Source organism: Microcaecilia unicolor, chromosome 3, assembly GCF_901765095.1.
Source record: "Microcaecilia unicolor chromosome 3, aMicUni1.1, whole genome shotgun sequence".
Lineage (NCBI taxonomy): Eukaryota > Metazoa > Chordata > Amphibia > Gymnophiona > Siphonopidae > Microcaecilia > Microcaecilia unicolor.
Window position 1 is genome coordinate 63861184 of NC_044033.1, and position 17019 is coordinate 63878202.

Below are 17019 nucleotides of genomic sequence, written 5' to 3' on the forward strand. Positions count from 1 at the left end.
AAACCACCCCCCAAAAAACAAACAAACTAGGGGCAATGATCTTAGCAGGCGCATACCTTTTTATTAGAGTAATTTATTAGATTTATTACAGTAATTAGGTATACCAACCATCAAGAAACCTGAGATCTGTCCAACAGGAATATTTGGAAGCACCATCATTCAGTGTGGTAAAGTTAAATGACTACCGAAAAACTATTTTTTATGTAGTTGGTCCTGGGTTATGGAATGATCTACCTTTTTAGGCTTAGATTGAATTGAAAACACATCTTTTTACTATAGTATATGGCACAGATGATAGTTTTAGCTGATTGATAATGGGGATTTTACTGTATGGGAAGCCCTCTTGTTAGAAAAGATTGTTTTTGTGTTTGTATATGGTTGTTTTTGTTGATTTTATGTATGTTTTCATTGTAAACCGCTGAGAACATTGGGATTTTGCGGTATATAAAATTTTAAATAAATAAGATAAAGATCAAATGTAAAATGTTTATATTGGGACAACAAAGAAATGAGCAACTTGATATTTTGCAAAATCTGGTTGGCATTACTGCTTTAATTATTTTTCTTTATTATCCTGTTAGACCAGTCCAGACCAGTGGGTTGTGCTCCCCTGCTAGTAGATGGAAGCAGAGAATACTGTAAAGCGGTACTCTCGCTGTGGGGAGTGCCAGCCGACCGTGAGTGTGCCTCATCAGGTGTCTGGAGGTGCCTGCCGCATCAGGTGAGGGCTTCTCCCTCAAGCACTTTGATTCCTGCCCTGAAGTGCCCGCTGGTGCAGGCTTGAGCAGCCATTTTCCCACGCCTTCTGACAGGGTTCCTGCCACGGTCCTGCTGGCAGGAGGGAAGTGCGGCCTGCTTCTGTCCTGCCCATTGCGCCTGTGGGGGGGGGGGTATTGCTTCTCTTGGGGTACTGCCTGCAGGTGTTGCCGGGCTGCCTTCGGGGGATTTTTTTTGTCCCTGGATTTTGTCCTCCATCAGGTGTATTTGTTGAAGAGAGCTTTATTCCCTTTGCAGTTCCCTGTAGCCCCTCTCCTAGGGTCCACTGTTCTTTGGTTGGAAGGGCCTTTGCTACCTTCCCCGGAGGATCCAGTGTTGAAATGACAGTGGATCTCTGCTGTATCGGACGTGGGGTCTGCGGGATCTTTTTCTGGACTCCTGTCGGTGGCGACAGGCTGGTGTGGGGGGGGGGGGGGTGGCCTTGCATATCTCCCGTGTCTATGAGTTAGACTACGGTGAGGTTCCCCAGCAGGAGTCTGATGACCCTCTGCGGTCCGTCTTTTTCACCGGGATGAGCTGCCCTCTCGATCTGTCATGCTCTGGAAGCCTTAAATATTGAGGATCCCGATGCTCATCCTCGTCAGTGATAGGGGGATGGTCTAGACCAGGATTGGGGGGTTGGCTGACCCTCTTTTATGAGAAGTGGACCAAAATCATATCAGATTAATGAGTCTTAGACATTGTCAGACAAGGTTAATGGATTGAATTCTCCTAGCCAGTAGACGAGGTATTTCTGGAGTCCATGTGCACCACGGTGGCAAAAAGGGCGGCAGTTGAAGCCATGCTGCACTCCCTCCTGGACTTGGGGGCGGTGGTCCCGGTGCCTCTTTCAGAGACCCGTGCTGGGCGGACAGGCGCTACTCAGTCTATTTTGTCATGCCTCAGAAAGGAGGCTCTTTTCGCCCATTTTGGATCTCCAGAAAGTGAACCAGTGCCTGGCTGTTCGACATTTCCGCATGGAGACTTTGCAGTCAGTGGTGGTGGTCGTTCAGCCGGGAGAGTTTCTCACGGCGCTGGACCTCAAGGAGGCATACCTGCATATCCCTATTTGGCCTCCTCATCAACGGTTTCTCCATTTTGCTGTTGTGGGTTGACATTTCCAGTTTTGAGCTTTGCCATTTCGCCTGGCCACTGCCCCTCGCACCTTTTCCAAGGTCATTGTGATAGTTTCAGTGTTCTTGCGGAAGGAGGGCATCGGGGACCACCAGGCAGGCGGGTTCTGCGGAGAAGAGTCGTCAGGTCACCGCTCAGGTGATTGCCCTCCTACAGTATTTGGGCTGGATTGTCAACCTTCAGAAGAGCCACCTCACTCCATCCCAGTATCTGGATTATCTGGGAGTCTGATTTGACATGGCTCGTGGTCAGGCTTTCTTGCCTGTGGAGAGAATGGTCCGACTTCAGACTCAAGTGCACAGTCTGCTGGGGTTGCCTTGCCCTCGAGCTTGAGACTATGTCCAGGTTCTAGGCTCGATGGCAGCTGCCTTGGAAGTGGTGCCATGGGCACACATGCGACCTCTCCAGCTCTCGCTTCTGAGCAGGTGGTTGCCTGTCTCCCAGGACCATCAACGCTGTCTGCCATGACTGCCCAAGGCATGCCAGAGCATGAGCTGGTGGCTCCGTGACGCTTCCGGAGGGGTATGTCTCTGGCAATTCTGCAGTGGGTGGTGGTCACGGATGCCAGCCTGTTGGGCTGGGGAGCCCATTATCTTCATCGGCATGCACAGGGGCTGTGGACACCGCAGGACGCCGTGTGACTGATCAACTTTCTGGAACTTCGGGCGTTCCTAAACGCCTTACTAGCCTTTCAGACTTGCCTGGTGAACAAGCCTGTTTGGATGCTGTCGGACAACCCAACTGCTGTGGCGTATATCAACCGGCAGGACGGGACTCAGAGTTGGGCCCTGGTGGCCGATGCGGCTCGCCTTTTGGAGTGGGCCGAGTCCCATAGTTCCTTTGCTGTCAGTGGCTCACATTGCAGGCCAGTGCAATGTGCTTGCAGATTTCTCAGCAGTCATCTCCTGGATCCAGCGGAGTGGGAGCTGTTGAAGACAGTGTTTCGTTGGATTTGCCGCAAACAGGGAACATCAGAAATGAATCTGATGGCGTCATATCTAAATGCAAAAGTGCCAAGGTTTTTCACTCATTGATAGGAGGCCGGATCCACAGGACTGGACCTTCAACCATGGCCTGAGGAGGATCTCCTTTATGTTTTTCCTCCATGGCTGCTGGTCAGACGGGTAATTCGCAGGATCGCAGGCCATCGAGGGCGGGTAGTTCTGGTTGCCCTGGATTGTTCTTGATGCCCGTGGTATGCAGATCTGATACGCTTTCTGTTGGCTCCTTCATTTTGACTTCCGGTCTCACCCGATCTTGTTCAGGGACTGGTTCAGATGGAGGATCCCTCCCACTTTGGTCTTACGGCCTGGTTGTTGAATATTTCTGGTTGAGGAAGAAGGGCTATTCTGATGTGATGATTGCGACCTTCCCGTGCACTCACAAGTGGTCCATTTCCATGGCTTTTGCTCGGGTATAGCGCACCTTTGAAACTTGGTGTGCGTCCCATGCTTGGTTGCCTTTCCAGGCCTCTGTTCCTCAGCTGCTGATCTTTCTGCAGGAAGGGTTGCACAAGGGCCTCACTTATAATTCCCTTCAGGTACAGGTGGCTGCTTTGGCCTGTTTCCGGTGGCAGGTGCCGGGGTCTTCTTTGGCCTTGCATCCCAATGTACATCTCCACCCTCCTCTGTGATGACCTTGTTCTCCGAGCTTTGCAGAGAGTGCCTTTCGAGTTGTACCGAAAAACTTCCATCAAGGATCTTGCCCTAAAAGCAGTGTTCTTGGTGGCCATCTCATTGGCCCACTGGGTTTCTGAGATTCAGGCCTTGTCTTGTGTTGGGCAGCTCTTTTGTGGAGGACTGTGCTGCAGTGGGGGATCCTTTCCTGGAGGATCTTGTTGGCGACCCCAGGTACAGTGGTGGCTTCAATGTCGAGCCAGCTGCTTGCATTTGCATTGGGGGGGGGGGGGGGATATCAATATGGCACCCACAGTTCTTGGAGCAAATGCTAAGTTATTTTCAGCAGGCCTTAGTTTCATCACCTCTGTTAGTGCAGCCAGGTGTAGAAACCAGGCTAGGACAGCAGTCCAGCAGTCAGCAGATTCTTAAGAGGGGGCACAGGTTCTCTGCTCAGCCAATATATGGCTAGCTGAGGCTGAAGAAAGGGAGGTATTCTCTTTAGACAGCTGGATAAGATCTTTCCCCCTTCATAGAGCACTTTGTCAAATGGTGCTGGTAGTGTGGGATTCACTGAAGGCAGTCCTCGCAGGCATGAAGATCATGGGGTAACTCTCACTGCCTCAGGAGGACTTGGAGCAGTTGTTTTGCCTTCCTTATGTGGATACTGTGATAACAGCAGTTACCAAGACGACTACAGTTATAATGGAGGGCATTCTCATCTGTGCCTGGAATGCAAGCTGCAGTTTGCGGAGGTTATGTGACTCAAGCCATTCTCCATTGGGCCCAGTGGCGCCCAGTGTCGGAGGGATTTACACACCTGGAATTAGTGGTAGCCTTTTTTTGTGGATTCCCTTTATGGTTTGGTTTAAATAGAGATCTAGATTCAAAACTATAATCGGGGTTCAACCACTGTGCAAATTGAAATGATTCAAAAATAATAACAGGGTTAGCAGGTAATAAGTAAATAAGTAATGCCACACTGGGAAAAGATCAAGGGTCCATCGAGCCCAGCATCCTGTCCACGACAGCGGCCAATCCAGGCTAAGGGCACCTGACAAGCTTCCCAAACGTACAAACATTCTATACATGTTATTCCTGGAATTGTGGATTTTTCCCAAGTCCATTTAGTAGCGGTTTATGGACTTGTCCTTTAGGAAACCGTCTAACCCCTTTTTAAACTCTGCTAAGCTAACTGCCTTCACCACGTTCTCCGGCAACGAATTCCAGAGTTTAATTATGTGTTGGGTGAAGAAAACTTTTCTCCGATTTGTTTTAAATTTACTAGTTTCATCGCATGCCCCCTAGTCCTATTATGTTTGGAAAGCGTGAACAGCCGCTTCACACAAGTGTGTGTGTGTGGAGGGAAAAGCCTTGAGAAAAATCCTCTTATATGCAAACTAATGCTTTAATCGGAGTTGGACTTCCTCCTCATCGGCTAAACCCCCCTCCCCCAGGTGTTACATGTTGAACTACAAGCTTTTCAACTTAGCTTTAATGTCCTTCAATGGTCTTAATTTTCGCGTCTAACTGTAGACATTGGCTGTGAACGTTGGCTGTGATCACAGCCAATGTCTATAGTTAGACACGAAAACTAAGACCATTGAAGGACATTAAAGCTAAGTTGAAAAGCTTGTTCAACATGTAACACCTGGGGGAGGGGGGTTTAGCCGATGAGGAGGAAGTCCAACTCCGATTAAAGCATTAGTTTGCATATAAGAGGAGTTTTCTCGAGGCTTTTTCCTCCATAGACACACACACTTGTGCCACATTAACTGCTAACCTTGTTATTATTTTTGAATCATTTGGTTTAAATGGAGGCCAGATCTGTGGCCTTGTCATGGTGATTCCACCATTGGTTAACAGATGTCCAAATTTTTTTTGATGTACCACAATACCAGCAGAAAGCACATCAAAGTAGTTTACAATTTTAAAAGCCATATTCAAAGGCAAGGAGGAGGGAAGTCACAAATGGGGAAACCAAGAAGACATCTATAGGACAGAGCATATGAGGGGTAGATGTAATCGATAGAGAAGGGTGGTACAATATTTCTAAGGAGGGGGTAGGGAGACGAGTATGGGCAAAACAAAAGGGAGGAACTCTTTGAAGTTAGCAACTATATAGAAGCAGGGGACAAGAAAGAAAGGCAGGGCTAAGAGACAAACATTTACTGTGGTCAGTGTGAAAAAGGATCAGGGGTGGGAAGGCTTTATTGTGCTTTAAGACGACCCTTGAATGTTTTATGAGAAAGTTAAACTTTGAAGGGGAGGGGGGAAGAGTGTTCCACAGAGTGAGTACAATGACACTGAATGAAACAGGTATTCCTTAATGAATCAAGCCAAATATTGCGAAGACTAGGTACAGTTAGGATGAACATGACATATGCTGAGGTGAATAAGGGATGAGTAGTTTTCACAGATGGAAGGTTGGAGTCTGGGGAGTGTAGGGTCTGATGTACTATTGTCAGGTATTTAAAGGGATCTGAAAAGAAACTGGAAACCAATGTTCCAGAATAAATAAAGCTGTAATGTGATAATGTCTTCCCTTACCGTTAATAATTTAATAGCAGTTTTCCGGACAAGCTATAAATGGTAAATCTGAGATATTGGCAGATCATGATATAATGAAAATCAATATATGGATAGCAAAACTAGTAATACATTACAGAACGTCAAAAAATGTTTTGCTCACAGTTAGTGTCATGTCCTCTACCTCAACGCATGCAGCGTCCTTGGGCTGCGCAGGGTCCCGTCGACACACACTTGACTGGCACTGCCTGAGCCATGTGTGTGTAGCCCTCTCTGGGTTTGTTCAGAGAGCGGTGGTTGCAGGCTCCTTGATTGCTTTGCTTCCACCCACCCACCCACCTGGATCTGCTCTTCCTCTGCCTGGCTTCCCTTGCTTCTCTCCTATTGGTCTTCCGGTTCCTCCTCCTCCTGCTCTTGTCCTATGGCTGTTCCCCTTCTCCCTGCTGATGTCAGACGCCAGCACTTTATCAGCTGAGCTCTCCCTGGACTCCGTGCTTCGGCTTCTACTTTGGTAGGTGTTTCTAACTCTGTATTCTGCTTCTTATCTACTGGTCCCTCGTTGCTGACTTTCGCCTGTACCTGGATTACTCTCTTGCCTGCCTACTGACGTTCACCTGTACCTGGATTACTCTGTTGCCTGCCGCCTGCCTACTGACTTTTGCCTGTACCTGGATTACTCTCTTGACCTGCTGCCTGCCTGGCCGATACATTCATCACCCCGCTTCCAGCTCCGTCCCGTAAGTCCTGCAGGCCGCCCGCACCTAGAGACTCAACCTCTAGGGAACGGCGGTCAACGCAGGTGAAACCCGGGGTTGTCCAGCCGGCAAGCAGAACCTGGTCCGAGTATCGGGCTCAGCAGCGCTCTACTTGGTCTGACAGACAGATAGAAGTGGCCTAGTGGTTAGGGTGGTGGACTTTGGTCCTGGGGAACTGAGGAACTGAGTTCAATTCCCACTTCAGGCACAGGCAGCTCCTTGTGACTTTGGGTAAGTCACTTAACCCTCCATTGTCCCATGTAAGCTGCATTGAGCTTACCATGAGTGGGAAAGCGCGGGGTACAAATGTAACAAAAAAAAAAAAAAGGACAGTGGGAGTAAAGCTTATAACTTTTTCTGTTTTAAATAAAGTAAGGCTCAACTGCCCGGGGAGAGTCTTAGACTTTTCACAACCCTGTTAATGGGCAAAGATCATAGGCCTTGGTAGGAACTGGAAAAACAGTAGTAGAACCCCCCCCCCCCCCCCCAGGGAGGAAAAACCACTAATTCACTCCCCATGTATCAATCTGATACAAAAAATATAAGAAAATTAACATTCCAAATAAGCGTGTACTAAAAAGAGTCCAAAAAAACTTAACTTCAGTAATCCTCTGTATCTGTGGCTCCAACAGCAATCCTAAGTATTTCCAGTGACACTCGCCAAACCGCAAGAAGGGATTTGAAATAACTGCAGCAGGAGGAGGAATGTAGCACATATCATGATATAAAGAATTCCATTAGAGGCAGAGTCCAAGATGGCCTCTGAACGAGACAGACGCGTTTTTGTGCTTCTCTGAATTTTCTTCAACTATGCTGAAGAGAAGGGTAAGGGCTGCAGCGGCTGCCTCCCAGCAGCAAAGAGCCCCAATCTCTTCGGGACCGATGGACTCATTTTTACAGAGAGCCGCAGGCTTGGTATCTCCGTTGGTGGGCGGCCCGCAAGTTCAGCCCAGAGCCGGAGACAGTGGGCAGGACAATGGGCTGGAAGTTTCTTTGAGCCCCGACGGAAGAGACCCGCCTCCCCAGCCGGTGAGAAGCAGTTCTCCGAAGAGGGCATCCCCAAGCTCGAATACCGAAGTGTTAGCGGAGGGTGAGAGACGGGAGGCAATTCCAAACATTTCGGAGGAACTGGGGTGTTCTTTAACCCCCACTTCAACTGCACACATCGAAGGAAGATCTAGTGAGGAGACGATAGGAGCAGTTGGAAGTGAGGAAACAAAGCATGGTGAGGCAGAAGTCATTTTTCTTTTTAAAAAACCTGATGAAGTAAAGTTAGACAATCTGTGGCATCTGATTACAGAATTAGGGAAGGCTTTATGCCCCCAGATGAAGAAGATGAATGAAGAAATTCTAGTATTGATTGGGAAAATGAAGGAAATGGAAAATGAGGTTAAATCAGTGACATTACAAACTAAAAGTTTGGAGAAAGAAGTACAACAGATACAGACACTGCAAATGACTATGATGAAAGATTTGTCTAACCTAAGGAGAAAATCAGAGTCACTTGAAAATTGTGTGAGAAGCAATAATTTGTGATTTATTAATTTTCCTCTACAGCCTCTGATTTCTCCGTGGGAGATGTTAAAGAAGTATTAGAAATTAGTGATGAACATATTCATCCTATTTCCCAGGTTTTTTATATTCCTGGTAAAAAGGAAAAGAAACAGTTAAACAATCAAGTATTAGATGTCTCAGCACTGCTTGAAAGATCTGACACAGAACAAATAACTGCATCAACTTTATTGGCTACGGTAGCGTTGACCTTGGATAAGGTCTGGAAATTAAAGAAATTTTTTTCAAAAAAAGAAAAAACTTTTAGACGTTTACAAACTTGGGTATTTCCAAACCTATCAAGGGAATTGCAAAAACGTAGACAAAAGTTTTTGCAATTGAAACAGGAGACCCTCCAGTTAGGAGCGACCTTCTACCTAAAATATCCATGTAAATGTTTGGTAACTTATCAATCTGTTAAATATGTGTGTATTGATCCTTCTCAACTGAGCTCCTTTATAACATCAAAAAGAGCTCTTTAATCAAAGTTACACTAAGCTTGTAAACGACAAAGTCTCGATTTAGTTTTCTATTATTTTGTATTTTTAATTTCCTTTGAATCTCCAGTATTTGAAAAATTGGACTCCTCTTTGTAGGCTTTAATGAAGCTAAAGAAAAGATTTCCTGTTTTTCTATTTTGTTTTACTTAAATGGATGCCTTATGGTTGACTATATTGTATAAGCTGAATTTCTCTTTTCAAGTGGATTAACTTGCAATATGTAATTTTTTTTGTTGCATTTGTACCCCGTGCTTTCCCACTCATGGCAGGCTTAATGCAGCTTACGTGGGGCAATGGAGGGTTAAGTGACTTGCCCAGAGTCACAAGGAGCTGCCTGTGCCTGAATTGGGAATTGAACTCAGTTCCTCAGTTCCCCAGGACCAAAGTCCGCCACCTTAACCACTAGGCCACTCCTACATAATTCCATTATGTAGCATTGCACTATTCCAGAACCTGTGGGATAGTTGTGTCCATCACCCAGCAGGTGGAGGTAGAGAACTGAAAATTGAGCTGAGGCATATCTCTCGTGGCATCCAGTTCAGGTCCTCAGTATTTTGTGTCTCCTAGCATGTGGGATGGACAGACTTTTCAGCATCTGGTTCTGAGTTATTTGTTCCTGGTCCAGTTGGTCAGTTGGTCCTCACATGAGTTTTGCAGGTACAGAGTCATATCTGGAGGGCTTCAGATCCCTGCCTCTGGTGCCCCGCAAATTTACTTCTTCCCCCCCCACCCCCATCACCTATTTCCTGTGGTGCTCCCCTTTTCCAGCACAACGTTTAAAAGAAAGAAGGAAAGAGGTTTATTGGAGAGCGTGGGACAGAGTATCAGTCCTGAGCCTTTCTCATCTGTGTTAAGACTTGTGGAGACTGTGAGCTTGAGAGGAGCCGCTGGCAGTGGTAAGTCTGACTAAAGTTTGACTTGGAATCTCTTGGAAGGCTGCAAGGTTGGGGAGGGATCCTGACTCATTACTTGGGATGTGTTGTGCCAGATCTGTGATCGTTGGGGATTATGGCGACTCCCACAGAGGCAGTTAAGCAGTGTTCCTGCAATGGGACCTTCTGACCGATGTTGGGGCATTGCAGTGCACGCAAGCTGAGAAACCTGAGGAACACAGAGGAAACAGTTGGTGGCAGTACATCTTTGGATTTGGCCCGAAAGAATGCTGCAGGACCGGGCCGAGGAGTGACACAACCAAGGTCAAGGTGGGAGTGTGTCCGGGGGCCCAGGGCAGGAGTCACTGCAGGGCCGTGACACACAGCCACCATTTTACAGCCTCAGAGCCCAACAGAGCATTCAGCTGCCTCGGGATCTTTGTTTTCTTTGGAGTTTATACTGCTCTTACACCAACTCTTACTGAAGCAGGAACAGTTAGAGTTCTGTACCAGGGTGCTTCAGTTTCTCACCCTGCTGCCCCTCCAGCTCCTAAGAGATCTCGTTTAGACCTCCAGGAGTGGGCAGATGAGACTATCTCTGCTTCTCCCTCTTTATCTGATGTGGCCTTGATTTATTCAGAGATGCCATCGTGGAAGGAGCTGTTAGAAGATGGAGATGACCCAAAAGTACTGAGGTTGTTTCATAAAGAGGAGCTCGGTACTCTTATTTCTGAGGCACTGTCTGTGCTTTCCATTGAGGAACCTTCTGGTTTGGCATCAGGAGTTCCATCTTTGTTGATCATGAGGGAGCCCCTGGAGCAGACCCCGGAGGAGCGCAGTGATGTGAAAGGCGAGAGGAGCGACTGCAGAGCTGACAGCCAATGCCTGATGGCTGACTGCGGTGCCGCGCTTGCTTTTTAAAAACATTTTTGGAGCTTTAAATAGCTCTTTTTGTTTTTGTACCGCCCGCTGCTGCTCAACAGGAGAAGCAGCAGTGGCCGGAAATGGGAGCTGGCACTGCGTGTTTCATGGGAGACCTGGCAGGTCTGTTTTCTGGATGGAAAGAAGGGGATAGAGAGAGAGACACGGGATAGAAGAATTGGAAGAGGGGGATAGACGGATGGAAGGATGGGGAGAGAAAGAGGGAAAACAGATGGAAGGATGGGGAGAGAAAGGGGGGTATGGATGGAAGGATGCAGAAAGAAAGAGGGGAGACATTGGGAGGGGGTCCAGAGACCTGAGAGGAGGGGGGAGGGGTCCTGAGACCAGAGGGGGAAGGGGTCCTGAGACCAGAGAGGGGGGGTATCTCTCTCTCTCTCTCTCTCTCTCTCGCACTGTATCACAGTCACTCTCAAACACTCTCTTGGTCTCACAGAGAGTCTGTGTATCGCACACATACTGTCACACTCTCACACACACTCTCTCTCTCACAGACACACTCGCACCCACACTCACTCTCTGTCACACTCACACATTCACTCTCTCTCTTTCACACAGTCACTCTCACACACACACTCTCAAACATACACACTCCGAGGAAAACCTTGCTGGCGCCCGTTTCATTTGTGTCAGAAACGGGCCTTTTTTTACTAGTTTTAATATATTTATAAATGATCTGGAAATTGAAACAGTGAGTGAGATGATTAAATTTGCAAATGACACAAAACTATTCAAAGTTGTTAAAACACATATGGACTGTGAAAAATTGCACGAAGACCGTAGGAAATGGGAAGCCTGGGTGTCCAAGTGGCAGATGAAATTTAGTGTGGACAAATGCAAAGTGATGCATATTGGGAAGAATAATCTGAATCATAGTTACCTGATGCTAGGGTCCACCTTGGGAGTTGGCATCCAAGAAAACAATCTAGCGCTGGGGTTTACTAAGCTGGTAGCGCAACTGGCTGTTTGCTAGTGCCGACACAGCCCATTCACTTTGAATAGGAGCTGTAGGCAGTGCTGCGTGGCTTAGTAAACAGACTCCTAGTATCATTGTAGACTAAGCTGAAATCTTTTGTCCAATGTGTGATGGCGGCCAAAAAAGGAAACTGGATGCTAGGAATTATTACAAAAAGGATGGTAAATAAGACCAAGAATACCATAATACTTCTGTTGCCCGATGGTTCGATCTCACCTTGAGTAATGTATTCAATTCTGGTTGCCGTATCTCAAAAAAGATATAGCGGAATTAGAAAAGGTTCAAAGAAGATAGACCAAAACGATAAAGGGGATGGAACTCCTCTCATATGAGGAATGGCTAAAGAGATTAGGGTTCTTTAGCTTGGAAAAGAGATGGCTGTAGGAAGATATGATTGAGGTCTACGAAATCCTGAGTGGTGTAGAATGAGTAGAAGTAAATTGCTTTTTTAACTCTTTGAAAAAGTACAAAGACTAGGAGACACTCAATGAAAAGTTACATGGAAATACATTTGAAACAAATAGGGGGAAATATTTCTTTTAATTATACTTCAAAATTTTTAATTACTAAATTTTTCAGTTTTCAAGTGCTCAGAAATCAAACAATGAGCCTATGTCAAAAGTGAATGCACCCTTTGTCCATCACAGCTGTTTTTTCAGTCTCAATCAACAAATGTCCATCTTCAAAATGACCATATACTCCAAGTATAGAAAGGTAGAAACAGCAGCTTATCTGTCCATGAATTGGTCCATTAACTGGATCTACTTCAATAGGTCAAAAAAAGATTCTTCAAGCATCTATGAAAAAGATTTTTTTTTGTTTTCATAGATGTTTGAAGAATCTTTTTTTGTATGCAGATTGTTGGTTTATCCCTTGATGAAGCCTATGGCGAAACCGGGATCCCTGTTGGGACTTTTAAATTGATGCCTTTGCTACTCTTACAGGAGGAAGTCCACACAGCCTTTGGAGTTTAAACTATTGAAGCAGAGAGTGGAAAACATAACCAAGGATCTGCAAAAATTAGAACAATGGTTTAATGTTTGGCAGTTAAAATTTAATGTAAAAAAGTGCAGAATGATGCATTTTAGAAGAAATCCTTGGAGTTGAGAGGCTGATATGCACAGACAGGGAGAGGGATCTTGTATTGATGATATCTGAGGATCTGAAAGCGACGAAACAGAGGTGGCCATAGCCAGAAGGATGTTAGGCTGTATAGAGAGAGGCAAAGAAAGGCGGTGTTGATGCCCCTTTAGAGGTCATTGGTGAGACCCCACCTGGAGTATTGTGTTCAGGAAGGCAACAAAAATAGTATGAGGCTTGTTATGGGGCGTGCTCCAAAATATGTATGAGAAAAGACTGAAAGACCTGAATACATACAGTATACACTAGGGGAAAGAAGGGGCAGGAGAGATATGATACAGATGTTTAAGTACTTGAAAGGTATTATTCTAGAAACAAATCTTTTCCAGATAAGGTGAAACGGTAAAACTAGAATACATGAATTGAGGTGGTATACTTAGGGTTGTCAGGAAATTCTTTTGCATGGAGAGGGTGAGCGATGCCTGGAATGCAGTCCCAAGGGAGGTGGTAGAGACAGAATGGTGGCTGAATTCAAAAAGGCATGGCATGAACACAGAGGATCTCTAATTAGAAAATGGATTCTTTTAAAACAAACAAAAACAAAGCTTAAATGGCTGCATGTGTGTGGATATGTTGAGTGGCACTTTGATGGCAACCCTGGCCATGAAGAACTAAGGCTGGTGCCGGGCAGACTTCTGTGGTCTGTGTGCCACAAATGCCAAAGAAAGACCATGATCAAGTTTTTTTTTTATATCCCATTCATTGTTGGTTTAATCATTAATTGATAATGAGTGTGACTGTTGGGCAGACTGGATAGACCATTCAGGTCTTTTTTGCTTTCATTTACTATGTTTACTATGTTAGTGCCTAACATTGGTCAAGTTATAAGTAAAATTTTAAAAAAATCCTTATGTGTGAAGGCTGCTCACTGCAGCCGGGGATCCTTGGGCAGAAGGGAGATTTGGGCTGCCCCAAATGGTCCTGTGACGAAAGATAGTTCTTAAGGAAACCTGTTCTGTCATCCCTCGCAGGCACCGCCTGAGGCAGCCACATTGCTGTTCTGCTCAAGGACCCCCAGCTGCATCAGCAAAGAGGCATGAGTCCTACTCCTATCATTACTTGAAGTCAGTGTGTTAGAGAGGGGGGAATAGAGGACCTTTTGAATGCAACTGTTTTGACGTCCAAAAGTTTTGCAGATATAAATCCTGTACCCCATCAGTGGTGCTGAAAATGTGACTCCAAAACAGCAATGCCCAAAAGTCCTGCTTTGCTCTTGGGGTGCTTTGCGCTTTCCCTTTCAGTTTATTAAAATAAAATAGAAAAAAAGTTGATTTCTAGACTGTGCAGTGTAGCAAGTGCCACTCTATGGTGTTATGCTCACTTGATGATCATTGCAGCTGCAGTGGTTGATAGGGCATAAGTGTAATGACAAAGGGACCTTCTGCTACTTTGGCAGATGCATACTGGAGTTTTCCATTGAGTACTAGCAGATTATACCAGTGAGTTCACTGGAAAAGATCAGTTTCTCTACCTCCATCTACTGGTAGGAGGGGATAATAATCCATTTGCTGTGAACAGTACAGCCCGCCTAAAGGAAAGGAAATTACCAGGTAAGACCTTAAATGATTGGCGATACCATTAGCTTCTTAAATGCTTTTGAATCTTGGGCCCTATGACAAATACACAATAATAGCATTACCACATGCGAACAGTGATAAATAGTTATTGTGAAAACCTTCCATAAAAGTGGAGTTCTTCATAGTGCAGTTTTTTTTCCTTGAAAGCAAGATTCCTTCAGAAATACCAGTTGTTTGCCGTTGATGTCATATTTATGTCCTTACTTTGTTTCTAAGCGTCTATCTTGTTCCTTGCAGGAGGAAGAGGAATCAACTCAGAAGCCTTCCAGAGATTACTGGCTTCAGGACTGTGTGTTGTCCCTGTCACCAACAAATGATCTTATGGTGATAGCTCGAGAGCAGAAGGCAGTCTTTCTAGTGCGTAAGTATTCTGTTTAACATTCTTATAATTTTACAGAATGCTCTTTGACTGATGCTCATCTGAATAATCATGTTCTAGTTTTTCTTAATTTATGTCTTTCATGTGTAAAGAAACAGCCCTTTTTCTGATACCTTTCTTTAGGCAGCAGAGTTAAAATGTACACCCCAACTGTTCTTGTCCTGCTAGATCAGCCCACCCAAGTAGTTTGTGTCACCTGGCCAGCAGGTGAAGGTAGAGAACACTGAGTTTCAGTGACATTACCAGTATAAGGATTTGTTCAGCTCTAAAACTTTTCTTCCTCCAGCAGATAGTTGTAGTAAGAAATGGTGTGGCCTGGCTCCCTGGGGCACAGATCAAGGTCTGCGCCCTGATGTTGAGCCTCAGTGTCTTGACATTGGTTCTTAGGGAACTTTGCCGTAATTGAGCTGGAGGGTGGGAATCCATGTCTTTGTGGGCCTTGCTTCAGGGAGGTCCTGTGGGGCCCCCACCATGGTTAGCACCTATGGGTCCCAATAGCCCACTCACTGAACTTTAAAAATTTCAAGGCATGCTTGGACAATAACATTGCAATTATTAAGTGGATTAGCGAGTATTTTTCAACGTGTAATCTGATCCTGGATGTCCTCTGCATTGCTCAGTGTTAAAGGGTTGAGGTTGCTTGACATAAGTATTGCCATACTGGGAAAAACCAAAGGTCCATCAAGCCCAGCATCCTGTTTCCAACAGTGGCCAATCCAGGTCACAAATACCTGGCAAGATCCCAAAAAAGTACAAAACATTTTAAACTGCTTATCCCAGAAATAGTGGAATTTCCCCCAAGTCCATTTAATAATGGTCTATGGACTTTTCCTTTAGGAAGCCATCAAATCTTTTTTTAAACTCCGCTAAGCTAACCGCTTTTACCTCATTCTTTGGCAACGAATTCCAGAGTTTAATTACACATTGAGTGAAGAAAATTTTTTTCCAATTCATTTTAAATTTACTACATTGTAGCTTCATCGCATGCCCCCTCGTCGTAGTATTTTTGGAAAGCGTAAACAGACGCTTCACATCCACCCGTTCCACTCCACTCATTATTTTATAGACCTCTATCATATCTCCCCTCAGCTGCCTTTTCTCCAAGCTGAAGAGCCCTAGCCGCTTTAGGCGTTCCCCATAGGGAAATCGTCCCGTCCCCTTTATCATTTTCGTCGCATTTCTCTGCACCTTTTCTATTTCCACTATATATTTTTTGAGATGCGGCGACATGCTTCTTTACTTATCATTGATGTACATAAGTCATAGTTCGGATACATTTTTATAGGCCAGATAATGCAAGCAAAGTATTCCAGGTTGTTTGGTGACTTTTAAAGTGATTATATTTTTGTCATCCATTGGGATATTGATGAGATTGAAGGTAGTGGACCATGATGAGAGTAATAATGATGACGACAGTGTGTTAATTACAGTTGCAGTGGTGATGTATATTATCAACCATCTTACTATAGTCAGCATTTTGCATGGAATGCCAGGAAGTAATAATAGATCGTAGGATGATCTATAATTTACCTAAGCTGATGATATAGGATTCGACACTATCATCATTATATTTCAACGTGCCATTGAATTTGCATTGTATTCTGGTAATTGCATAATTGTAAGCCCTTTTTCTTGTAAATATATTTTAGCAAAATGGAAAACAAGTGAGAAGGGAAAAGAGGAAATACAGTATGCTGTGGGTTGGAGTGGCTCCTTGAATGCAGAAGATGGGTAAGCATTGAATTATAATGGTATTTCTGTTAACCCAAAAGTTGTTCTAACTTTTAAAAAAGGTTGACAATAATAAATTGATCTTCCTAAATCACGCTGAGCATGAAGTTATTGAATGGTTGCCCTGATTCATCCACAATTATGATAAGCAGCATAGTCCTTCAAGCGCTTTGGGTTATACTTCTTTTATACGGTGATCTGATTATTTTAGGTTCTTTTATATATTTTTTTGAGATACAGTGACTAGAACTGAATACAGTACTCAAGGTGAGGTCGCACCATGGAACAATATAGAGGCATTATGGTATTCTTGGTCTTATTTACCATCCCTTTTCTAATAATTTCTAGCATTCTGTCTGCTTTTTTGGACTGTCTGGTTCACCCTTTGGTTTACTGGTCTAGAGGCTAGAGAGTGGCTGGCTGGCTGGCTTGTGAGGGGTCAGGAGTGGGGAATAGGAGCTGGGGAGATCCTTCTCCACCACCGCCAACTCCAGGCTCCGCCCTTTCTGCCTCACCTCACCCCATGCGTGGAACAAACTCCCTGAGCCCATACGCCAGGCCCCC

General features: G+C 45.1%; 1 protein-coding gene across 2 annotated transcripts in view; it reads left to right on the forward strand.

The window, feature by feature from the left end:
- Positions 1-17019, forward strand: part of RAB3GAP2 (RAB3 GTPase activating non-catalytic protein subunit 2) — a 284414-nt gene that overhangs the window by 20408 nt on the left and 246987 nt on the right. For both annotated transcript variants that reach the window (XM_030196010.1, XM_030196011.1), the window contains exons 3-4: positions 14583-14706; positions 16374-16455. In XM_030196010.1, the coding sequence (XP_030051870.1) occupies positions 14583-14706; positions 16374-16455 (206 nt within the window). The remainder of the gene's footprint in view (positions 1-14582; positions 14707-16373; positions 16456-17019) is intronic.